At 37.0% G+C, this 26,568-nt stretch overlaps 1 protein-coding gene across 1 annotated transcript in view; it reads right to left on the reverse strand.

Annotated features, from left to right (window-relative positions):
* Window positions 1-3,367, reverse strand: part of LOC107639092 — a gene marked incomplete in the record, with an annotated part of 5,585 nt that extends 2,218 nt beyond the window's left edge. Inside the window, 7 exon segments of the mRNA XM_016342510.2 lie at window positions 644-744; window positions 1,434-1,612; window positions 1,862-2,095; window positions 2,394-2,524; window positions 2,625-2,777; window positions 2,906-3,054; window positions 3,185-3,367. Of these exon segments, the coding sequence (XP_016197996.1) occupies window positions 644-744; window positions 1,434-1,612; window positions 1,862-2,095; window positions 2,394-2,524; window positions 2,625-2,777; window positions 2,906-3,054; window positions 3,185-3,209 (972 nt within the window).

Raw genomic sequence — 26,568 nt, forward strand, 5'->3', positions numbered from 1 at the left:
CAATCATGGATAGACAGATATGACATGATCTGAAAACACACTAAAAACATAAAATAGAACAAACTAACAAAACATCTTTCAATTTGGGAGAGAGAAAATTTACTTAAGAGAAGAAAGAAGTAAACAATGGGGTAAAAAAAATCTCTAACATAAGGTAATTAAATGATATCATCACTGCCTAAACGAAAACATCAAGTACATCAGAAGAAGTCTGGAAAGCCTCTAATAAAAACCATGGGTTCTTAACCAAAAAGAATCCATGAGAAGATCACATCATTTGGGATAAATATCAAGAGAAACAGAAACGTTGGCTTTGACAGAATACACTAAATCGTCAAATTTTTCTCCCCTAAATTTGGATATAGCAAACTCTTGCTACATTTTTCACTCAAAAAGGAAAAAGCGTCTGGACCTTGTTAATTAGGGGAGTCAGTAGACTATATATAAAGAGAGGAAGGTATTAATATGGAGTCCTGGCATCTATTGTAAGTAATGGAGAGTTGAGGAGCTCTGGCTATTGCAGTCAATCCTATATCAATAAACAGATTCGTTTATTAAAAAATCTCTTTAATAAAAGAATTTCATTAAGATGGAGAGAATAATAATAATACAAGATAAAGGATGAATAAATACAGAAACTTACTGAATTAACAATCTGCTGTGCAAAGATATCACTTTTACATCGTAAAAACCATGATCTCCTCCCAGTTGCCAAATCCACCAATGCAGCTCCCATGTTGGTACCTAAAAGGGATAAAGAAAAGCACAAATGAATACTTCACAGAAAATTAGATATACTACATGCTCAGATGTTTCTCGTGGGAAAAGGGTGTATATATAAATATATATCACAAACACAATTGCCCATCTTCATGAACTACCAAGACATTTAGTATTTAATCCTTTCCTATGGCCCATTTTTCACATTATCGTATCTTAATTGATATAAATAGAAGCAAAAGGTTTAGAAGGCACAGGTAAAACAGATCGTTCACAATCATATTGATGTGGGCTAAGTAAATCATTCCATTTAGCTGGACTGCAGGAGTGTACAAGTTAAAAGTGAATAACGGATTCTTGGACTATGAATAGCATCAGTATTTAATTCCAAATTATAATGATTGTGCATTTCGCTGGGGAAAAAATGTTTTTCAATCCAGCATGCATATAAAATTGCTAATTAAAAATATGGTCATAAGTCATGGCCTAAAACTATTCATCCGATATGCCCTATATAATAACAAACATGAGACATTACATATTTTGCATGTCCAAAAGGTTGTTAAATACGGATTCCATAAAAGATGTAACTTGGCCATATCTGAATGAATATATTTCAGAATTCACATAACAATATGCATCTCATCATGTGTGTGACTTAGAGAGAAAAAGAGGGTAGCTAGGATGATAGAGATAAGCAATGTATAACTTACCAATTATAGCCCGATGTCTACTATAATCATATTCTGCTGTCCAAATGGTACACTTGAAAGAAGCAACTTCATCCAGTCTGCTCCATGTGTTCAGTATACCTGACCCAAGATCTAATGATTCCACAAGGCCAAGAGAATAAATTGACCCACCAGATGTCTCTGAACCCAAAGTTGTAAACCTATTCACCATGTTAAGATCTTCCACCTTAAGATTAATTTCAATGAGAGAACTATTTTGTCGTGCACTTGTGCAAAAAGAGAGAAGATAATCTTGATTGTTAAATCTCATATAAAGATTAGAAGTCACTTAATCACATGACGATTTAAAAGTGTTAGGTGAATTTATATTTTAACTGTGTGTGTATACATGTAGAGAACTGAGAAGTATAGATTGAAGAGAAAATTGTACTAAAAAAGCAAAAGGATACAATGCATGTCCAACAATAGGACCGCCATTTGCAGCATGAGAAGAGCACTCTGGGCCTGATCTTATGCAAGATATACCAGATGACATAACCACGGACCCTCCAGTAGGTCTTGAAACTGGACCAGGCACCACATTATTCTCATCAGTTTTCCCTTTAGCATAACTCTTCACACAATCGGGCGTCCACTTAACCTCACCATCAAAATATCCCCCATCCCTTCCAACTTCACAAAGACTGCAAGTACAAAACTTCACAAACAACAACTAGTAAAATAGTAATCAACATTATACATCAAAGTTGAAGTTGATAAGAATGAATCAAGAATCCAAATATTGAGGTAAATTAGAATAATCAATCACTTAGTAAAAAACTTAGTTGTTGCTATTGTTCCTGTATTAACTCACAAACAAAATACTATTTAAAATGTGAAATATCCAAGTGCGGTTCATGGTAAGCACAAATACACAATACAATAGTAAGAGAAAGCAAGTGCAAGTCCAAATATGGAAACATACATATAGATGTAGGTTACCTGAATGAGCCATTGGTGCTGCCTGTCAATATAATATCACTATCACATTCACCCTCAAATGTCTGCACACGGACATGCACCTGTTTCAAAGCACTAATACCAATCTTATCTGTTCCCTTATACTTCCATACCTGCAATTCAAAACACCCCCAAAAAAATTCATTTAAGAAAAATAAAACTTGGTAGTTGAGACTGCTTTTCTTAAACATTTGGAATCACAAAACAAAATACCGAAGGCTGTGATGCTTGTATTTTCCTAAACTCCTCAGTGAAGTTACACTTGTAATTGTGGGAAGCAATGACACGATGACCATCTATCTCCCTAGCCTGAATCAACTTGGAGGTTCTGCTTCTAAGTTTCCTGCAACAACTCCTACTCTTTTCCTAGGTAACCAAAAATTAATCCATCAAGTCTTGATTTTTGACCATGATTACACTACCCAATAGGCCAAAATATTGAAGAATCATTGAACTAACAAAAGGAGTTGCAAATATAATGCTATAATTTATACCTGAGTTGAAGATGTTTGGGATGCTTTGTGAGTAGCATGCTTTGAAGATGAAGAGGAAGAAGAAAAGGAAGAACGAGAAGAGCCTGGTATGGGACCTTTGATGGGGAAATACCTATTCTTCTCAGGGTCATAGTAAAACCCAGGAAGATCTGTCACACAAACACATAATTATTAACTAATTAATTAAGAAATTGCATTAAGCTTAATTTTGATTATTGTTGTGGTTATTATTAGGGGGAAAGAAGAATGGTTATGGAGACATGGAACAAATGAAATCACCTGGTGCTGGTGGCGGCGGTGGCATGATTTTGGTAACGAGGACGACCTAACGGCTAACGATTTAATTGATTGACGCGAAGACCTTGTTGCCCGAGGGGCGGGGGTGAAAACGCCACCGTTTTGATGTGGCGGAATATAACAACTGATCAAGTCTGAAATACTGTGACTCTTCTTTGTTCTTACAAGATGGTAAATAAATTCTCACCATGCACTTTTTTAAATAATATAAAAACCTATGCTGTATGTGGATTTTTTTATTTAAATTAAATAACTATAATATTTACCGATTTAAATGAACGTGCAAGAATTTATCAAAGGATTTTGTTAGGTAGATAATGACTTTTGTAAACAATGTTAACAATAGGCTCTAAAATTGACCCAACAAAATAAAAAATACTCCACCCCTCAAATTATCTCGTAAACCTTAATATTAGGATAACCATCTGTAAACTTAGTAAATTGAACATCCAATCATTGTTAGCTGTGCATGAGTAAATCAAATCAAAAGAAATAATTATCCAATTAAAAATAATGAACATAATCATCTGCATACTTATTAAATTGAACATCCGACATATTTATTGTTCACATTGTTTAGTATTCTCATTGTCTACCTATACTTTTCCTTTACAAAAATATGTCGTTAGTCACATCTCAAATACAGTGGGGTGCTCCTAAAAATGGCCACATCTTGGGTGCACTGACCCCGTTCTGTGAAACGGAGTGTGCGAGGCATATCTCAGATACAATGCATCCGAGATACGGTTGTTTTCTACTTTAGCCCACTGCATCTGAGATACAACCGTGATATGAACATAAGCATATCTCGGATACACTGCATCCGAGATACGCAAATTTTCTGATTCAGGTCAGAAAAGATTCAGGTTATTACCAGACTTGTCCTCTATATGTTTACCCATGTTGGTGTATGCTTTTTTTTCTGAAAATATTATAATGTTGTAGATGAAAAATGGGCCCGTAACATCGAAAGTAACTAGTTATACAGAAATTATGCTTCATTACACATTAAACACATTTAATAACAATCACTACATCAAAGTGACAACATTGGAACAAAAAGGCCTAAACCCTAAACTGCATGCGTCGTCATGGATTCGAGTGGGGTACATTGGGACACCCACGTCTGGTGGGGCCCTCTCCGCGATAGAGCTCACATCTCTTCTCCGCACGCTCAATGGCATCCATCTCATTTCGGATCCGTGTGGATACCGGCCTTCCCGATGCCTTCCTCTTCATGGCTGAGTTGGGCTTCAGGCGTGCACCGTACCATGGAGGCCACATCTTTTCGTCTGGTATCGGCGTAAACTCCCTTTTATATACCTTGAATACAGAGGCCATCGTGTACACGGGGTCTACGAAATGACCCCACTCAATACTCACAGCTGCACATGCCGCCAGGGCATGTCGACATGGGTAATGCAATGACTGGAACAGACCGCAATCGCATGTACGCTCGGTCAGACAAACCTGATATGAAGTCTGTGACCAACAATCCACCGGCTCCATCTCTTCCACGCTAAAAATGGATGCCCTACGATCACAATGGGTGACTCGCAACATCGGCAGGCTCTCTCTGTTCTTATCTATAGCTGCCAACAATCGCTGCGAGTAGATCTGTCCACCCTGTAACCGAGCATGTTCTTTGCGTCCTCTGCGCACAAACAACTGTTGCAACCTCTCATACGTTATCCGAACAATCACTGCCACTGGAAGATTCCTCGTTCCCTTCAGCACGGCATTTATACACTGGAATCGAAGTTTGAAGACATGTGCCGGATGCAATAAGCATGATATGCTGACGGAGGAAATGTCCAGAAAACCTTATCAAACTGACTCCACTCTCCGTCAACCATATTCCCGTTGTAATAAGGGACAACAATGCATTCGTGGATCGTACCTGGGAGGTACTTCTGCAAAGCTTGTAAGAGCGCCAGAATCCTATTGTATGACTCTTCCCAGTCGCCATAGATCTTGGCAATCGCCTTTTGCGTTGCCATCCACACCTTCCGATACGAGGGCTTAAAATGATAACTCTGATGGACAGCACTTTGCAACACTAGGATAGACACCAACAGATCAATCTTTATCATAGGTAACATGACCTTGCAAATCAATCCACTATCCAGTTGTGCATGATCCTGAGACATGATTGGTGCCAAACAGGTATGTGATCCACCGAACCGATGTACCTCCCTATGAATTTTGCTCCATTGTCAACAACATGCTAAACAAAAAACTAACGTATAGAGTCTAATGCATCCACAATATAACGTAAAATATAACGTAATTCAAATTCTGTCGTAATGCCACACGAAAACTCCATGGACAACCATTGGTGAATTGCTTGCATCGACAGTGATATTTAAGTCTATCTGACTCCAGCACTCTGTACTCTGTATTCTGTCGAATATTGTAGTTTTTCACCACCATTAGGATTGCTTCTCGATTGCTGAACCTATGCCCAATTCGGAATTCCACGCTACCATTCGTGTTGTAATCATCCCCATCCCCAGCCTTCAAAAGATCGTCTGGCTGCATTGCATCCAAGTTCAACGTCTGATAATGGCTAGGAACATTCGACAGTCGAGGAATGGCCAAAGGGGGAGGTAGCAGAAACCTACTAACAATGCCGCTGGGAGTCTTCGATACAAACTCATCTTCTGACGCTATATCGCTTGACAACCTGGACCCAGCAACATAGGTTGAATCGCCTTCATTGTCGGAATCATCGGCACTATCAGGAAGTTGGGCATAGTGGATCGGTGTCGCCTCGAGTGACACGACTTCAGGAGCCGAAGGAGACGGCCCACCCCTGACAACTACATCACGAACCACAGCATACAACTCCATCACATGTTAGGGCATCAGTTGTGCATGTACGTCGAACACTACCCTCACATGCTGATCTTCATCTATCCAAAATAACTGGTTCGTAAATCCACCGTTCGGAAACGTATACAGAAATCTATATACAACCCTCCCAACCTCCTTTGTTCCTATTCCTCCCATATTGCTCAACATGATCGTCTTTAGCGCATCCAAGGTATCAACCCGGTAAGTGCACAATATCACAGTCTTGTCAGACAAAAAAAAATCATTCCTTCATCACTGTATCTGACTATTCCATTCGGATAAACCACCACAAAAAAGTATTGGTTATTCTCCATCAGAACACAATTGAAAGAAGAGAAAAAAAAAAGAATGGTTTGTAAATTGTGTGAGGAGAAGTATTGGGATGGTCTCTATAAATAGACTTATTCTACAACATATCTTGGATATAGAGGGAGAGAGTGCTCACGAGAGAGGGGAGCCGCCGTCGGGATCGCCGCTGCTGTCAAGTGTCACTGAGGGAGGAAGGAGCACGAGAAGGAGGAGCCGTCGCACTCTGTCACTACCAGCTCCATCGCGAGTTTTTGCCATCTTTGAAAGGGAGTCCGACCGTCCTCATCACTAGAGACTCCTTTGCCGAATTTCTTCCACCGTCACCGCTATCTGAGTTGCTGCCGGTGGAAGAGAACTCGCCAGGAGGGGTTGCCGAAGTTTCTGGCTGCCGGGAACGTAGTTGTAGCCACCGGAACCACCACTGGAGTTACCATTGTTCGGTTCAGTAATTCCTCCTTAGTTACGTAAGCATTTTCATTCTAGAACCTTTGAAATCAGTATTCTGTTATAGCCTATTAGAGATTTTGAGTTGTTGGTGACATGGGGTTGAATTCCAGTTCTTGAATGCTAAGTTTAACGGCTGTTGCATGCGACATCAAGCTGCTGCATTGCCGCTGGAGCTCTTTGCCGCTATTCTGCTCGCTGGAAGTCGTCACCGGAGTTGCCGCTGCTCCGTTCTCCCGCATATTCGTAAGTACAGTAAGTTGTTTCTGATTCTGAACCTCTTTAGTCGCTATTCTGTTATATATTAGAAAGGTTCTTGTGACGGTAATATCTCAGGGTCGAGTTTCTGTTGTGAGTGATACTTTTGTGGCTGTTGCTACTATTGGGTCAGTTCGGAGGCTAATGCTTCATTCTTTTGTTGCGGGTCAAATTGTTGTAATTGCAAATGGTGAATGTTGTTACTGCTACCGTGGATTGATAGGAAAGGGTTTATTCCATTTTAATTGCTGTGAGTTTGATCAACCGAGATAGGGGATAATTAAAAATGCTTTAGACTTTGATTACCTGACAAGTTTAGTATATTAGTGCAAATGAATGAATGCTTGTGATGTAAATGATTTTTTTGCTGAGGTTGAATATATGATTGTTCGTGTTATTGATTGGTTGATTTTCTAAATTTTGGTGAGACCGAATAAATAGGTTGTGTTTGTTTATTTTTATGTTAATTGGATATTATGTTTTCATTTAACAATCGAAGAATTATTTAGAAACTTTGAAAGCAATTTTTTAATCCTTCAGCAATATTTTAGTGGGATTAATTTATTATTGAATGGCCGATGATGACTTGGAATATGTTTAAATATTGATGTTGGCCATGGAAGCCGGTTGAAGTTGAATTGAGAGAATTCGTGAAAGGTGGTAAACCTTGGTTTTTAGGGGAGGTTCTGCCAAAATTTTTGTAAGAATTTGAAGAGTTTTGAGAGTTTTAATTATAGTTTTGAAAATGGGTTGGAAGTTTTGGTTAACAAAAAATGATTTTGATTTGATTAATTTTATCAAAAGAGATATGTTTTGAGTACTTTTAAAGATTTTAGAGTAATTAAAGTAATGAATTTGAGGATAAATGCTTTTAGAATTTTCAATTAGCATTTTCAATTTTTAACTGGTATGGCTTTGAACCTTGTTGAAAAATTTTTAAAGTTTGAAATAGGTTTGAAATTGGTTCGAAAATGTTGGTTTAAATGAAAAATGAGTGCTATGATTTTGTTAATTTGTGAAATTGATTTATGATTTAATTTATCTAATTTTGAATAACAACAAAAGAGATATAATCATTTTTGTTAAAGATTTAAAAAGGTAAATCATCTTATCAATCAACGGGTTCAGATTTAAGAAGTGTGAAACGAGGTAGTGTTAATAGAGCTAAGTAATAGAGTGGAAGAAAAAAGAGATACTTGGGAGAAGATGTAGTTAAGTTTTGATTTACAAGAATGATGAGACAACGGTTGACGATCTTGGGAGTATTAAATTGAAATTGAGGATTATAGAAGTTGGGTTTGTCAGTCTATAAAGTGACTAATTAGAGAAATGATTTAATGAGATTGAATAGAATATGCCGGGTTTGAGTTAGATTGGTGTTAGTTATGAATGATTATGTTCTATTTGAGTTGGTATGCAACTTTGACCTCGAGTCTAGGGTGTCGTATTAGAGACCTCATACCCGCAAGCCGTATGTAACGGCCTAAACTAAACCCGGTGAGCATTGAAGTGTGCGAAGTAGGAAGTGGAGTGGAGTTTATGATCATGATGAGAATTCTATCTAGTATGAGATCATTGATGAGAAGTGAAATTAATATGAAACTTATGATAAGTACTTGATTAAGTTGAGATATGTATGAGAAATTATGATTGAGGATGATGATTATGTCATTAATGATGTGATTAGTGATGGCTGAATTATGTTAATGATAAGACTAATGATGGTCTAATTTTTTCACTGTGCTGACAAGGGCCGGGGTCAATCCCGCTTGCATACTTGTGCTAGCAAGGCCGAGGTGAATCCCTATTGCACATTAAATTGAGTTATAACAGACCAAGGATGGTGGTTAAACCCACTTATTCGTGGTTCTCTCTAATTGCACGATGACAGAGCATTCTCCCTCTAACGAATGGCAGGGGAATTTTCTCTCTAACAGTGACAGGGTCCCAAGAGAATGTGACATGGCATTATTCCTCTAACGGCTATATCGATCAGCTGAGATATATTCCTCTATGGGTGCCTTTCTCTTGGGTTGTAAGTTAATAGGGCACTCTCCCTCTAATAGCCAGCCGATATGCTGAGATATTATGCACAACCAAGAGAACGATGTCCGGGTTAGCTACCAGAAGTGTCGAATTCTTGAAAAATAAACGACACGTGAGCTCATGGCCAGTAAGACAGGCATGCATCATATGTATTTATTTGATTTGTTTGGGTGTGTATTTTGTTTGTTGTGTTTATGTGATTTATCTGCTTATGTACTACATGAAACTTGCTTTATATATGTTTGCTTCTGTGTGATTGAATTATTTGACTCGATTGTGTCTGCTAGTGTACGGAGGTAATGGAGGTTGAGGCAGATTAGACTTGGTATTGCCCTGATACTCTAGTTTATGTATTAGATGGATATGAATGAGCGATGTAAGTTTGTTGGATAGAAAGTCCTTTTTAAACTATTTACTTTACGGATTTATAAACCAAAGGAGATTCTTTACGACCTTTTCAAAGTAAGATTTCTCACAAAACTTTTCCAAAGAGTTATTTCAAAGATAAACTATTTTTATAATCAGATTCTTTCTATTTGCGAGTATCTCTTTGCTTTGATGGTATTTCCTTCTCTACTGAGAACATGTGGTTTGTTCTCACCCTTTTTTATATCCAACATTTCAATGACAAGTTTAGAAAGCTTTGGCACAAAGCCGTGACCAAACCATAAAGCTTTATATATTTATACTTTTTGTATTTGATTTAGTTGGAATTCTTTGCGCTTTTGCTTATGCACCTATTATTGTATTAGTTTAGTTATTATTTTTTCCTCGCTATTATTATTAATTTTTGTAAATAGGGATAGGAGTCGTGATTGTAATGACATTTCATGTTTATATTGGTTTTGTATGTATGTACGTACATTTTTTTAAAGTATTTTTATTTTTTTAAATGAAAAGTTTATACGATTTTGAGTTAAAGACTTCTATCTTATAATTAACACATTCTGATAATAAGGGTGTTACAGAAGTGGGGTTGAATCTATGGCCTCTTTTAATCTTGTACATTTTAAACTTCAAACCAGGAGACAATTTCATTTCGTCTTATAACGAGCAAATAAGAAAGAGCCGAGAAGAGAAAATAATTCAACCATATATCTTGATTCAACCATCATGTGCAATGTGATCTATATCTAGTCTCCACCATAACTGTGTTAGAATTTTTACTATTTTTTTTAAATATTACAAATACCAATTTCCAAGAATTCTACCTAACTCTATTAGGGATAAACCAAACTTCTAACCAAGTTTTATTTGACTAGGTTCACTCTCTAGACTCTCAATACTAAGTGCTCATCCAACTTAGCAAGAAAAATCTCTCAGGTTCATGAACACAAAACAGAAATGATAATAAAAGAGATTGAAATAATTTATGATGTTTCTCCAAGTTTACTCTTTTTGTCTTTTCTCTCAATGGCTTTTACTAATACCTCATAGATTTGTCTTTCTCTATTGATTAAAATAAAGAAAGATAAAACTGAAGAATAAAAATTTTAATGTAAAACCATGACGGATAAGAAAGTATTGCTAAAGTGCTATGAAGACCTAAACAGTATGCTCTCTCTCCTTGCTTCAATTTCTAGCTATTTACCCTTTTTTATAAGGATAAAGTTTCCAAAACTTGAGTTTGGTGAGAATACCGATTCTTTACAGTAGAGCACCTTTGAATTTGTCTTCTTTCCAAAAATAAAAACAAAGACGCAGAGAAGAGATGTGGCTACAGCAGAGCTTCATGGCTGCTAGAGTTGGCTTGAATTCTGACCTAGCTGCTTCTCTTTTTTTCTTTTCTTTTGACTTCAAAGATCTACAGCATTGATCCATTCTTTGGCTCCAAATTTCAATTGTGACCTTTGATTTGAATCAAAAGAGAAATTCTCTTTCCTCTTCTTACTAAAAAATGTGCAACAGAAAAAATGGTAGATTCAACAAGTTAGAATGGTTGCACAAAGATGCCAATCAACTTCTTTGATTATTTTCTATACGAAATCTAATTTGTTTTTTTTTCTTTTGGTTTAAACATTTGACCTTTTCCTCATTTTTCTTTTCAATGATAAAGTTTGGTGATTCACTTTTTTATATTGCTTGAACTCACTTCTGAACATGCCATGTAGCTTGTGAAATATCTTTTCATCCTTGGTTTGTGGGTACAACACTTAGATTACGGGCCTGAGGAGGAAAGAAAATATTTGCAATGGAATTTAGGCTTGTTTAGTTGTATTTTATTTTTTTTGCACAATAACCACATACATTACAAATACTTTTGGACTTTAAACCCAACCAATAATATTTTGTCATCATCAAATAATTATTATTATTTTTCTTTAAACTCAACAGTATGAAACCCACAATAGATGAAAAGACCAATAAGAGATTAACTCAAAGAGTTTCAGAAGAAGAGATTAAAAATGCCACTTTTTCTATCAACCCCTTATATGCTTTGAGAGACGATGGCTTCACAGCTAAATTCTTTTAATACTACTGGGATATCATAAAGAATGAATTGGTGGAAGCTGTGTGTAGTTTTTTTGAGGGGATAAATTGCTTCGAGTCCTGAACCATACCCAAATTTGCTTGATTTCTAAGGTGCCAACAATAGATTTTATGAGTCAAATTAGACCTATCAGGCTAAGCTCGGTATTTTATAAGGTAATCTCTAAGATCTTGATCAGATCACTACTGGTTATCAGGCACTACTTCTCAATTAACCTAAAAACTCTAGTCATTCTGAAATTTTAAGGCAAATAAATAGACTTATCAAAGTTTTATAAAAAATTAGTTTCACTTAAATTAGATGTCAAGGATGAGAGCAGTAATTCAGAAAAATTACTAACTCTCTAGTCTAAGTTCTACAGATTCTGGTTTAGAAAGTTAGTGAGCTAGTTCCTTTCTAAATTGCATAACTTACTCCCTAGGACTTCAATTACCATGATATTTAAAATGGATATACTAGACACATTAAAATTTTATTTAAATTTAATTTGGACTCAAAAATCATTCAAAGTTGAGAATTATATACATTGAAAATTTATTCTATCTGAGCAGAATTCTGTCCAGTAAAACAGTGGGCACTCCTTCTTCCAATTTGCACAACTTCCTCTGTAAAACTTTGATTGTTCTAAATTTTGGATAGGTTAGATTAAATATTCTTATATTTCATTTGCTACTAGTTTCGTATCAAAACTCACTCAAAATTAGGAGTTATGCATGTGAAAAGTTTCTGGTTTAAAAATAGAATTATAGTTTTCTTAGCAAAAAAGTGTTTAGATAAAAAATGCATATCTCCCACTTCACAACTCCAAACACTCTAAAACTTTTTGAGAGTAAACTAGACTTACTATAAGTTCATCCAAAATTAGTTGCATGTTAATTTGATTCTAGGTTAAGAGTAGAAATTTCGCAAAGTTGCTGCTCATACTGCATAATTCTACAGAATCTGGTTTAGTTAACTTGTCAGCTCATTTTTTTTGGAATAAATAATTTTGTTTCTAAATTTTAGTTTGGTCTAAAATTTGAACTGATCATTCTAGACATATCAATTTTTATTTTGCCATAAGTTGCAAGTCAAAAATCTTACAGAATAAAGAGATATGTAGATTGGAAGTTTTTTCTCCAAAAACTTGAAAAATGAATTTCTGCATAATTTTGACTAATCTTTAGAAAATAATATCTTCTAATCCACAGTTTTAAAAATTCTCAAATTTTGTGATAATAAAATAGATTTATCAAATTTTTATAGAAAATTAATTTCACTTAAATTAGATTTCTAGAATGATAACAGTGACTCAAGAATATTTTCTGTAGTAACTTGGCAAAATTGGGTTTGAGTTCTCGTTTACAAGTTTTGATTTCTAAAGCTTTTAACTTTTCTTTTTTAAGACATTTTTTCCACTTTCTTAGTCATTTACACATCTTTCATTAGTTCTTTAGTCCCAAGAGCTAAGCTTTTTTTTTTCATTCTCATCATCATAGAGAGTGCAATCATATAAATTTATCATCATAAATTAAACACTCAAGCATCATCATTCTTATTTAGGTTCATTATTATTAATAACCATTATATTCATAAACTTTTCAGCCATAGCATCATACATCATCATTCAAAATAGCAATACATCATCATCATCATCATCAAGCTATATCATTCACTTAGAAAATATACATAGTCCTCATCTTTACCTTTGCTTGCTAGTTCTCTAGAAAAATATGTTCTTAGCTCTCTCTTCCTTTGTCGGTCAAGGCTCGTCTTCCAATTTGGATTGATAAACTTGGAGGAGTTGTTGGTGATGACTTTAGCTATCTCTCTCAGTCAAGACTCCTCTTCCAGTTTAGATTGATAAACTTGGAAGAATTGTTAGTGATAACTTTAGCTAGAACAAAATAAAACAGGTATACAAGAAAGCTTTCATGGCTGAAAAGAGAAGAAGATCGGTGATAGAAATTATTTCCTAGTTGATAGTTTTTATAAAGCTTTAAAGGAATATGAGAAAGAAGACCAAGATCATGGAACTCCTAGGAAGATGGTGGTGGGATTTCAGAATTTGGGTGAAGAAGACTGATGGATGTAAGAGCAGATTTTGTTGAGGAATTTTCATGAAAGTTGAAAGAACATCACTCTCCTCTTCCTCACTCACTCTCGGCTCACTCTCCTTCTCCTCCTCTTATCATTTCTCTCGAACTTTTCTCTCATTCTCTTATTGTATTCTTGTGTTTGCAGCTCACTCCTACAAGGTTAAAGGTTTGTGAATAAAGATTGGATGGTGGAGAAAGTGGTGAGTGTATGAAGCTCATGGACTCTCTCTTTCTCGGTCAATGTCACTCTTTCGAGCTCTCATTCCCTCTCGGCTATTTCTTCTAAGTTTGTGGAACACATTCAGCTGGTGTTATGAAGAACTATATAAAGGGTAATGAATGGAGGAGAGGGAGGCAATGTTGCTTCATTGAATAGAGGAACACTTGTTGGTTTGCATACTTAGCTAAGCTTTTCTTGCAATTAATGCTTCATAATCTAGTCACACACACACTTGGCTACTTTAGGTGGGAGAGAGCTTTGGTTCTACTGAAGGGAGAGAGTGGAAGAACCGAACCGGTTTGGAAGGTGGAGAGAGAAGGGAACTGGTTTAGGTGGGAGAGAGAGTGAGTTTAGTTTGATTTGATTTAAACTTGGTTAGATCTTAACTAAGCTAGTTATTTTCAGTTCGTTATTTTTTTTGGATAATCTTCCTAGTGGTTTATGATTTTGGGTAACCTATGATGGATATATCTTCGCTAAATTATTAAGGAGCTCAAAAGAAGATAACGGTTTAATGAATAAACTGTGAAATTGTCGTTTTAAACCGTATCGGTTTAAACAACTAGCATCTAAGATATTGGTAGCAGAGCATCTTAACTCCAAATTAGGTTTAGGATAATTTACTAAAGCTAAATCATTCAAGAAATGCTAGTAATAAAGTTTTTATAGATGAATTTTAAACTCAGTGGTCGAAATTCGTCGTTATCAATACGGTTTTCGGTTTGTGAATTGTGACACACTTTTACTTCTCACTGTACTTTCTTTTCTTTTCACTTATCTTATTTAAATCAGCTATATTATATTGTGATGAGGTAATTCTCGGATATTTAACGAATTCTCATCACAGAATTTTTGAGAATTATTCTGTGAAAAAACAGAGTGTTATACTATGGGTACCCTACCTCTTGATGTTGTGATTGTCCAAATTGGACCCACCCCTATGTATTTTTTTCATTACAATATATGAAATGAAATATGATGAGCGGATATTTTATACGCTTTTTGGCAGAGTTTTCACATAGTTTTTAGTATGTTTTGTTTAGTTTTTATTAAGTTTTTACAGGTTTTAGTGTTAAATTCACATTTTTGGATTCTACTATGAGTTATGTTTTTGTGCAATTTCAGGTATTTTCTGGCTGAAATTGGGGAGCTGGATCAAAAGTCTGATTCAGAGACAGAGAAAGAACTGCAGATGCTGTCCGGATCTGGCCTCCCTACACTTGGAAGAGCTTTTATGGAGTTACAGAAGTACAAATGGAGCGTTTTTAACGGATATGGAAAGCTGACTTTCAAAACTTTCCAGCAATGTATGATAGTCTATACTTTGCTTCAGATTAGAAGGCCCAAAACTGGGGTCCAACGCCAGCCTTCTGCCCTCTTTCAGGCATCCGGCGCCCAAGGAGCAGACACCAGCGTCCAAACGCCCAGAGAGGACCCCCTAGTCAGCGTTTAACGCCCTAGAGGTCTCCTAGCACGTGGATATCATCAAAGCTCGGCCCAAACACACACCAAGTGGGCCCCAGAAGTGAATTTTTAGCACTAAAAAGACTGCTTTACCTTTACTAGTCATCCGTTTAGTATTTAAGAGTTATTTTACATAATCATTCGAACATTACACACCATATTTGAGTTTTACATTGTATTTTTCCTATCAGTTTGAGTTTCTAAACCTCCTAGGTTAAGGAGAGGAGCCCTGCTGAGTACTATGAATTAATAAAAGTATTACTGCTTCTCTTCGATCCGTGTTTGATTAATTCTAAGACGTATATTCGTTCTTTAATATGGTGAATAGGATGACCAGTGACAATCAGCTCTGTTCATCATACTAGAACCGTGTGCCTGACAACTACCCGTGTCTACTTGGGTTCGTGCGAATACTTCAGTGGAAAGCATTGAATCGCTAGCTTGATTATACGTCTCTCAGACGGCTAATCCGCGACTTCGTTAGGGACTTCTCGAGACACCAGTTCAGCCCATTTATGGGGAGATTATAGTCTCTGTGGTAGAGGCTAGAACCCAAATATACAGCATTCTCTGATCCGGAAGATCTGACCTTGTCTGTGGCGCTTTGAGTAGGATCATTAAGGAGAATGGACTGTACGAGCTTCACCCTCAATCAGAATGGATCCACACTAACCTTGGGGTTCAGATCTAGAGGAGTATTGGCAGCTGCTCAAACCAGCGTCAATCACATACAGCCTGCCATTGAAGACATCATTCACAAGAAAAGGAAATAGTACTACCAGAGTTAATTCAGAAAGACAAAGCAACTCCAAGCCTTAAACATTCTCTTTTCATAGTTTATACGACTTTTGAGTTCTAATTGCCCTTTTTCTTTACGCCTTTTTATGCACTTAAAAATAACATATCAACATCTCCTACTTTTTCATTCGCCTGACTAAGACCTGCAGGATATCCATAGCTTACCTCAAACCACAATCCTTGTGGGATCGACCCTGACTCGCTCAGGTATTACTTGGACGACCCAGTGTACTTGCTGGTACAACTGTATGAAAGTGTGGGGATTCGTGCACTAAAATACAGTTGACTTAGAAAAAAAATAAAAATTTCAAGAAATTTAAAATTATAAAATCAACGTAACTTTGAAAAAATAAAATACATAAATATTAGAAAATAAATTTATAATTGACCATAAACAAACAATAAAAAATAAAACTTTAAAATTATCTTGAAAAATAAAGCTTTAGAATTTATGATTAATTAAAAGTGTAACTAAAATTAATAATAAATTGCAATAAGGTATGATAACTTGAGAATCCTTCCATCAGAGTGATGAGAATTAGCGAAGGATTTAGCATTTAGAGGAAAAATTATGATTTAGAGAGATATTAAGGATTTGAAGAAAAAAAAAAGAATTAAGGGTATAAATTGTAATGATTAATTATAATAAAAGATATTTTTGATAAAAAAATAAAATTGTTTTTGTTTCTACTTTTTTTTTAAAGTATTGTGTTGTTGATTTTTAGAAAAAATAGATTATTTACTTTTTTCTAATAAAAGTATATTTTAAAAAAGTGATATCCAAATATGTTTAAAATTTAAAAAAAATTAAAAAAAAAATATATTTTTTTATTTTCCACCGTATCCTCCAGCTCGGTAGGCTAAGGACTAATCCGCCACGGTACTAAGCTCTATTTAAGGGTCTGCCGCTGGCCAATATGTTACTGTATGCACAAGGCGGGATTCGAACCCCGACACTTGTTTAAGCGGAATAGTGAGCTAACTACTAGAACTTTATCATCTATAAAATAAAGTAGGATCCAGCGATAAAGATCCGAATAGATCTAAGAGCACCGAAAAAGGTCCAAACATGTTTCATACAAAAAGAGAAAAAAATTAAAATCCTTAGGTTTTAAGATTTTTTTTTATGGAGAGACGGGGTCAAAACCCTAAAGAAAAACGAGAAAAAACATAGATTAGGTACTCAAACGCCCCTAATTCTAAAGAAACTTGAAATATCCATAACTAAAGCATAAAGAGTATCCAATGTACTGTATCAAATAGGTGAAGACCAATAGGGAGGTCTTGACCTTTCTTGGCCAAAATATCAGCAATTGTATTGGTTTTGCAAAGAGTGTGTGTGAACTTAACTACCTGAATTCTGATACTGAGAATATTGATATCAGACAAAAGGTTATGGCAAGGATGATGGGATGGGCATCCAATCTTCACAAAATTAATCGCCATACAGGAATCAGAGTTGATGATCACAGGTTGTATTTCTTTTGCATAAGCAATCTATAGTCCTTTGACAATATCCCATAGCTCGGCATGCATGATTGAACAACTTCCTAGGTTGCATGAAAAGCCCACAAAAAATATGCTCAAACTATCTCTAAAAATACCACTGCATGTTGCATTATTTGTCTGAAAAAAAAAGAGCCATCAACATTCAGTTTTAATCTCAGTTCTGAGGGAAGTGTCCAACAAATAAGGTGTTCATGGGATGGGATGCTCCTCTTTGTGGCGAGGTAGTTGAAGAACAGAAGATTGACGGTTTAAAATTCAGAATAAATTCCCGTTGCAAGTATAGTTTCTAAACCAAGCAATCATCCTTTCTTACAAACGTTTTGGTTGTCACAAGTAACAAACCCCTTAAAAATTGATAACCGAAGTATTAAAACCTCGGGTCGTCTTCTCAAGGAACTGCAGGGAGGTATGTTCTTATTATTGGTTATGAGTTTTGTAAATTGGGGTTTTGAAAGTAAGGAACAAGTAATTTAAATGACAAGTAAAATAAATAAATAACTGTAAAATAAACTTTTGGCAAGGTATGAAAATTCGGAAGTCTTATCCTAGTTACTCCTATGAGAATTGAAGTTAATCCCACTTAGTTAACCTTTACGAAAGCAAGGGAAAGTCGAGTGAACTAATTAGTTAGATTCCCAAGTCCTAGCCAACTCCTAAGGAAAGACTAGAGTTAGTGGAATTCCAGTCAATTAGCCGACATAACATTCAATCACCATAAGTTAATAACTCAAGAGCCTCCAGTTAATCAATTAAAGCCAAGAATATAAAAAACTAAATAAGAATCATAAACTGAAATACCTCAAATAGTATTAATTAAGAAAATCAATCTAAGCATAGAAAGTTCATAAGCCAATTGGGCAACAAAAGTAATTAAAGGATAGCATTAAAGTATCTGAAAGTAAAAGAGAAATATAAAGTAAAAGGAATATTGAACCTGATAAGAAGTTGAAATAATAAGAAATCCTAATTCTAAAACCTAAGAGAGAGGAAAGAACCTCTCTCTAAAAACTACATCTAAATCATGAAAAGTGAATAATTGGCGACCTCCTCTTGAATGGATGCATTCCCCCATTTTATAACCTCTAATCTGTGCTTTCTGTACTTAGATCTGGGCCAAAAAGGGCTTCAGAAATCGCTGGGAGAGTTTTCTGCAGTTTCTGGTGCGTGGTGTCTGTCACGCGTCCGCGTGGGTCACGCGGTCGCGTCATCTAGAGTTTTACTTATCACGCGTTTGCTTCGATCACGCGTATGCGTCATCTGCGTTCTGCTCAGGGCTCACGTCCGCGTCAGTCACGCGTTCGCATCACTGCCTTTTCGCACTGGGCATGCGGCCGCGTCGTCCATGCATTCGTGTCGCTGCCAGTTTCTTGAAAAATTCTATTTTGTGCTTTCCTTTCATTTTTGTATGTTTCCTTTCCATCCTTTAAATCATTCCTGCCTTAGGAGATCTGAAAATACTTAACACACAAATCACGGCATCGAATGGTAATAAAAGGTAATTAAAATAATTATTTTTAAAGCATAGGAAACATGTTTTTCACACATCACATAATATGGAAGGGAAAGTAAAACCATACAATTTACATGAATAAGTGGGTGAAGGGTTGAATAAATCACTTGAATTGAGCACAAAATATATCATAAAATATGGATTTATTAACCTCCCCACACTTAAACAATAGCATGTCCTCATGCTAAATCCAAGATAAAGAGTAAGGTAAGGTTAAAGTGGTGGAATCTCATGCAATGCAATCTATTCTAAATGCAACTACCTAAATGAATCATGCAATTCTAATTGTTATTCACTTGTATATAAAGTCTACATGTAGTTAAATCAATTCATATTCTCAAGGAGTCATATATGCATAACCAAACCTTAGATAATGTTTAAAGCACTTTTACAATTGAGATGGGTAAAAATATTTCACAAACTTGCAAGACAATTAACAATTTAAGCAGAGATATATGGTGATGAGCTATTGAACCCTCACTGGATTTTGTGTTTACTCTCTAGTCACTCAGTGTTTATTGGGTTAATCACTCTATTCTTCTTTTTATCCTAAATGAATCATGCAATTCTAATTGTTATTCACTTGTATATAAAGTCTACATGTAGTTAAATCAATTCATATTCTCAAGGAGTCATATATGCATAACCAAACCTTAGATAATGTTTAAAGCACTTTTACAATTGAGATGGGTAAAAATATTTCACAAACTTGCAAGACAATTAACAATTTAAGCAGAGATATATGGTGATGAGCTATTGAACCCTCACTGGATTTTGTGTTTACTCTCTAGTCACTCAGTGTTTATTGGGTTAATCACTCTATTCTTTTTCTATCCTTACTTTCTATAACTTTGTTCTTCATCTAACCAATCAACAATTATAGAATACAGACATACAAAAATCATGAGGTCTTATCCAAGGTTGTAATGGGGCCAAGGTAAAGGTAAGGGTATATGTATAAGGCTAAGTGAGCTAATAAGCGAATCCTTGATTAGTCTAAGATCTCACCTAACATACATACTTTATAAATCAAAAGTTTCTTTAACCTATTTGCCTAAATTTTTCCACTTTGTATTTCAAGCTCATACATTAATTTTAAATTTGAGATTTTTGACCCATGTGCATTGACTCTTTTTATTTTGCATTTTGGAGAATTTCTTTGTGTATTCCCTTAATTAAATACTGAAAATGTAAAAATACTTTTTTTTAAGTTAATGCACATAGTAATCTCATTGTTTTGATCTCACATGAGCATGCTTCCCAAATTTTTGTTTTTGAAATAACTTATTCTTTTTTTTTAATTTCTACCTTGTTCCTATCATCCCATGTTCTCATAAAATTCCCCACACTTAAATAATACACAGTTTCTATCTTAAGCTAACTAAGGATTCAACTTGGGATTTTTATTTTGTTTTTCTACTTAAGACTAGTAATGTGGTTATAGAACAAGAGGGGATTAAAAAGCTCAAGGGGCTAACAAGGGTGATATAAAAGGTAGGCTAATTTGGGATAAGTGAGGAAAAATTCAAATGATGGCCTCAATCATTTCTTTGGTATGTATCTATATCCTATAATTGGACATATAGATTAAAACAAAGTAAAGAACATCAGAATAAAAAAGAAGGGTAAAACACACAGGAATGGAATTTATGGTTTGAATGTAACCATACAATTAAACTCAAAACTCATCGGCTGTGTGTTCTCCAGCTCAAAAATCATATATCAGTTATATATGTCATGCAAGTAAAAATTAAGAGTTCCCATTATTCTCAATGTAAATCTTAAGGTGGCCCTTAAAATTTTAGTGTTGTTCCTTGATGAAATGTTGTTAACTAACTAACATGTAATGCTATATATACAAGGTGTGTGGAGTGTTTTAATTTACTAAAGTCTCTAGTTTACTTCCTTTTTATTTTCAATTTAAACCAAACTATCATATGCTAAAAGGGTAAACTATACTAATTAATCCACATATTCTATAATTAATAAGTTTAGAATTGCAAACTAAACTAAATGGCTAAGATATGAACTAAAGTGCAAAATGCGGAAATAAAATAAAAATATAGGAAAAGAACAATGTATAAGTACTGAAAAATAAAAATTAAAAATAAAGATACAGGAAAATAACAAAATAAGATAAAAGAGTCTGTAGTGGTTCACCAAAAAAAGATACACCAGAGATGGCGACCTCCCCACACTTAAAATAAAGTATCGTCCTCGATGCTCACTCAAGTTGGGTGTGAAGGAGTGTCATCACTGGAAGGATGGGCTGCTGGAGTCTTTGAGGTGTCCTGAGGATCTGCAGACTGGATGAGGGTAGGAGGATCTGTCTGCTGCAGTGGAGGCTCTAACTGTATAGGAATCTCTGGATCGGCGGCCTGTATCTGGCGTGGCTCTACATGCTGTGATGCAGCCTGCTCCGGGCCTTCCTGCTCAGCCTGAGCATGTGTCTCCTCCTCATGCTCGTCCGCCTCCTCCTCAGATGGCACTGATGGTGTGTCAGGCTCGGAGGGAATGTCGCCGCCAGATCGGATCATCAACTTGAGGTACTCATAGCGTCGCTTGTTGCGACGCTCCATACGATCCAAGCGGGCGAAGAGTCGATGCACCAAATGATAAATAGGCTCAGGGGCAGGTGGGTGGGCAGTGGATGAGGCTGGTGCAGTAGTGGTAGCTGGTGCAGCAATAGATGAAGAAGGGGCAGCTGAAGATGTGGCTGCCTCACCAGAAGCGGTAAGGAATGGAGGTCGGTGGCCTAAAGCCTGAAACTTCCTGCTGTGGGGAATGATCTTCTTACAGTCTGCAGTAGGTGGCTTCTCATCAGCCAGCTCCCAAGGCACGTCAGCTCGACGGCTGAGCTGGGTAATCAGAAATGGGAAAGGGAGAGTGCCTCTGACATGGACCCTGGCCATGTAGTGCCGGATGAATCGTGGGAGATACAGGTCCTTACCCTCCAGCACACACCAGATGAGGGTGATCATAGTAGCAGGTAGCTCCGTCTCATGAGTGCTCGGCATAACAAAGTTGCTCAGGATCTGGTGCCAGAGCCGAGCCTCATCATTCAGATACATCAGCTTGATTCCCTTAGGCATTGTTGTGTTCTTTCCCATGACCCATGGGATAGTAGGATCAAAGGCTATCCTCTGTTTGACAGCATCCCAGTTAAATCGCATAAACCTCATATCCTCTTCAGCCTTTTGGTAACCGTCAGGCTGATCTGACTTAGGCTGAAGGCGGAGGATGTCCTCAATAGCTTCCTCAGTGACCAGTATTTGTTTTCCTCTGAGGTGCACTACATCCAGGGAAGTCTTGAAATAGTTGCAGTAAAACTTTCTAACCCAGGAAGCATTGACCTCTGTCAAGTTTCTCTCCAAGAAGAACCAGCCTCTCTGTTTTATCTGATCGGAGGTGTACTGCTGTAGTTCTTCTGGAATTTTCAAAGTTCGCTCCAAGTACAGGTTTCTAGAGGTGGCAAACACTGGATACTTCAGCTCACAGTATTTGTTTGCAAATTTTACCGGATCATTGGCAGTGAGGAGCTGGTCATCCTTCTCCTGCGGGGTAAAGTGCTTTTCCCGCCAGGAGTCATCATGCATAATGTCCAAGATAGACATAGAGGATTCACCTCTTTTCCTTTTACCGGTGGTTGCCTTGTCTTTTTCTTTTCTTTGAGGGTCAGACATCCTGAAAAGCAGAAATTCCAGGATATAAATGAATAACAGAGCAGGAAAACAAGTAGGCAAATAGAATAATGGCAATATAAGCACATAGTGGCAAAAGAGCAGTAGAATTATGAGATGAGTTAAGTATATGTGCATAAGGGATTGTATTTGAGGTAGGAATCCGAGATGAAAAATCACAATCCAAAATGTAATATTAATAGAATTCATGTTAATTAGGAAAAACCATAATCATGCCTTGAGTTAAAAACCAAAAAGAGAAGTTTGAAAGTTAGATCGGTTAGGATTGAGAAAGAGGTTAGAAAGTGGAAATCAGTGAGCGAGTAAAAAAAAAGTTAGAGTAAGTGGCATGATGATCGGTTTCTAAGTAACAAGAATTTCACAATTATAAGCAACAGTCAACTCATATTCAAGCAAGTAAATCAGGTTGATGATGATTCATATAGATATGGAAATAGCAAAAATTGAAATCGAATCATCAAAATTGCAATTTATTAACCAGGAAATCGAAAAGAATAAGAATGCTGGCCCGTGCATTCAAGAATTGGTTTGGTAAAAGCTAAGTAATGGAAAATTCAAAATTGCCAAAACCAATGCATGAATGAGAAGGAAACAATTTGCAGAAAATTGGGCAGCATTCCGGCTAAAATTGGATGTTTCCGGGTAATAAACAGCAAGCAGAATAGTTCATACAAGGTAAAATAATGCTGCAAATATACATAAGTAATTTGAACATGAAAGAGCAATGGAACAGCAGCATGAAACAGTGAAGAACAGCATATGAACAGTATTAACATCACAGCAACATCAGAATTGCAAAAATTATAAAACAAGTAGCAAGAACAGCGCAATTAACAGGCCTAAATCCACTAACCACATCTTAGCTGCCTAACCACCTAGAATTCACTACAAACATGCATCTCTAAACTAGCCTAATTTGAACATAATTGAAAAAATATGCAACTAACTACGAATGAAAAAAATGGCATTCGGCGGAACCTGGTAGGCGTATGAACTAAGGTAGGGATTAGAGAGATGGCGGTGACGGAGTGGTGGTGGTGGGAGGCGCGACGATGATGGCGCGGTGGTGGTGGCTTGGCCGCGGTGGCGATGGCGCGGTGGTGGAGGGGAGAGAAGAGAGGGGAGAAGGAAGAAGGAGGGGGGGTGTGGCGCGGTGGCGGTGGTTGCGTGATTGACGCGATCGCATGGAATGGGTAAAAGATGAATGATGCGGTTGCGTGAGTCACACGACCGCGTCGCTGAAAATTGTGCTAAACGCACAATTCCAGCGTCGTTTCAGCGCAACTCTCTGTTTCTATTTAGGGTGCCATGCTATCCACGCGATGCGGACGCGTCGCTCACGCTTTCGCGTGGGATGAGTGTTTTTGCAAGTGACGCGTTCGCGTGGACCGTTTTGTGCTAAACGCACACCAGCCGCAGGATTCCAGCCCAACTTTCTGGATGTTGGATCTTTACGCCGATTTCCAGATCACGCGTTTGCGTGAGTGACGCAGACGCGTGGGAGGTGTTTTTCTCGACTGACGCGAACGCGTTAGCAACGTGGTCGCGTCGTGCCCCTTTTTTTTATACAATTATGCAATTATGCAGTATGCAATGCGAATGAAAAATATTCAGGTTCAATGAAAAATAATATAATATATAAAAACAAACAAAACGAAATAAAATTGAAAAAGAAACGACCATACCATGGTGGGTTGTCTCCCACCTAGCACTTTTAGTTAAAGTCCTTAAGTTGGACATTGGATGAGCTTCCTGTTATGGTGGCTTATGCTTAAATTCATCCAGAAATCTCCACCAATGTTTGGAATGCCAACGGCCTCCGGGGTCCCAAACTAGGCATGTAAAGCTTCTGAGCAGCTTCAAACAGATTCTCAGGCTCCCGGGGTAACGAATGTCAGAATATTTTCCAGGATCCCAAACTTTGCTTTTAAATCCGCCGTTGTCTTGATCTATATCCTTCGATCCGGGCGGTTTAGAAATTGTCTTCTCACCAAGATGACCAAATGTCTTCTGAGACCCATTCAATTGAACTTGGTATCAATCCGTGCACTTCGAATTGAAGCGTGGAACCTTATTGAATCTTGCACACCAGCTCTGAGTACGAGCCATTTTCCTCTTACTCTTAAAGCCGCAGAGAGCTCTAAACTGGCCACCTGTTTCAAGCAAACTATATTCAAGTGGAAAAGTAAAGATAAAGGTTAAGGATTGTACCCACTTGAAGCTTGTATTGGGCGGTAATGGCCTTGGGATAGGTGTTTCCAGTGGTTCTGTAAGCTCTACTCCCTTGTATTCTTCTGTGAATTCTTCCACTTCTTTGCAAAATTTTTCAGCTGCAACTGCGTCCTGATCAAAGTCTTCTATGTCTTCATCATCACTCAAGTCATACGTTGGAGGTTGAGAGAAATCTACCTCGACATCATCTTCGTATTCACTTGGATAAGGTTCTTCAGGCTCAAGGAGTTCAGTTGCGGAATTGAGTTCGTGATTAGGAGGGCTTGATGCATGATCATCACTGCCTATGGAATCAACTTCTTGGTCTATTCCGTCCAATTTTTCACAAGATATATGCTTTGGGGGTTGTGCACTGTCCTCTTGGGCATCAATTTCGAACTTCTCAGCATAATCCTTTATAGTTCTCGATTCCCATGGAGGTTCAGCATCTCCTAAATCTTCAACCACTTCTTCCTCTACAACTATCATGGCTTCCTCTACTTGTTCCAATACAAAGCCATGCTTCTCATTGTCTACCGGAGTTTCTAGTGTTTCCTTCATGCTACGCTCTTCTTTTGATTCTCCACATGCAGCCATGGGAGTACTTTGAGTGCTCAGATGTCGGGAAGCTATTATATTTACTACATCAGTTAAGGCAGTAGTGAGTTCCAGTACGCCCCTTTCAATCTTTGCTTGTCCTTGAAGAAGAACACGAAGTTTGTCATTCACTAAAGGTTGGGGTGGGTATGAGGGTTCGTTGGTTGGGAAAGAGGGTTCAAAATAAGAATGTGGTGGTTCTTGGGAGTAATTGGATTGGGATTGTGGTGGATAAGGGTCATACGGTGGTGAATGGTGAAAAGAAACTTGTGAGCATGGTAGTTCAAAGCCACGTTGAGAGGATGGTCTATAAGCACAGGGTGGGACTTGTTGGTAATTACTAATTACAAGGGGGTCCACCATGTTTGTCAGCTTGGTATGCATTGTAGAGCGGTCCTTGCCCATGATATCTTGGAGGGTGTTGTTGCCTAAAGGGTTGATCAGGGCCTCTTGGCTCCATCCATCTTTGATTGCTTAGACCTTGATGCATATTCCTATTATAGCTTCTATTCCTTTCAACAAATTTAGAACCAAACTCAAAGCGAGAGGGGTGAGAATTCATAGTAGCTAATAGAAATAAAAAGGAAAAACAAAAACAAATAAACAAATAAAAGAAAAATATTTACAATAACCGATAATAAGGCACACGTTTGCAGTTTCCCGGCAACGGCGCCATTTTGAAGAACGAAAGATTGACGGTTTAAAATTCAGAATAAATTTCCGTTGCAAGTATAGTTTCTGAACCAAGCAATCATCCTTTCTTACAAACGTTTTGGTTGTCACAAGTAACAAACCCCTTAAAAATTGATAACCGAAGTATTCAAACCTCAGGTCGTCTTCTCAAAGAACTGTAGGGAGGTATGTTCTTATTATT

This window comes from Arachis ipaensis, chromosome B04, assembly GCF_000816755.2.
Source record: "Arachis ipaensis cultivar K30076 chromosome B04, Araip1.1, whole genome shotgun sequence".
NCBI classification, from domain to species: Eukaryota; Viridiplantae; Streptophyta; class Magnoliopsida; order Fabales; family Fabaceae; genus Arachis; species Arachis ipaensis.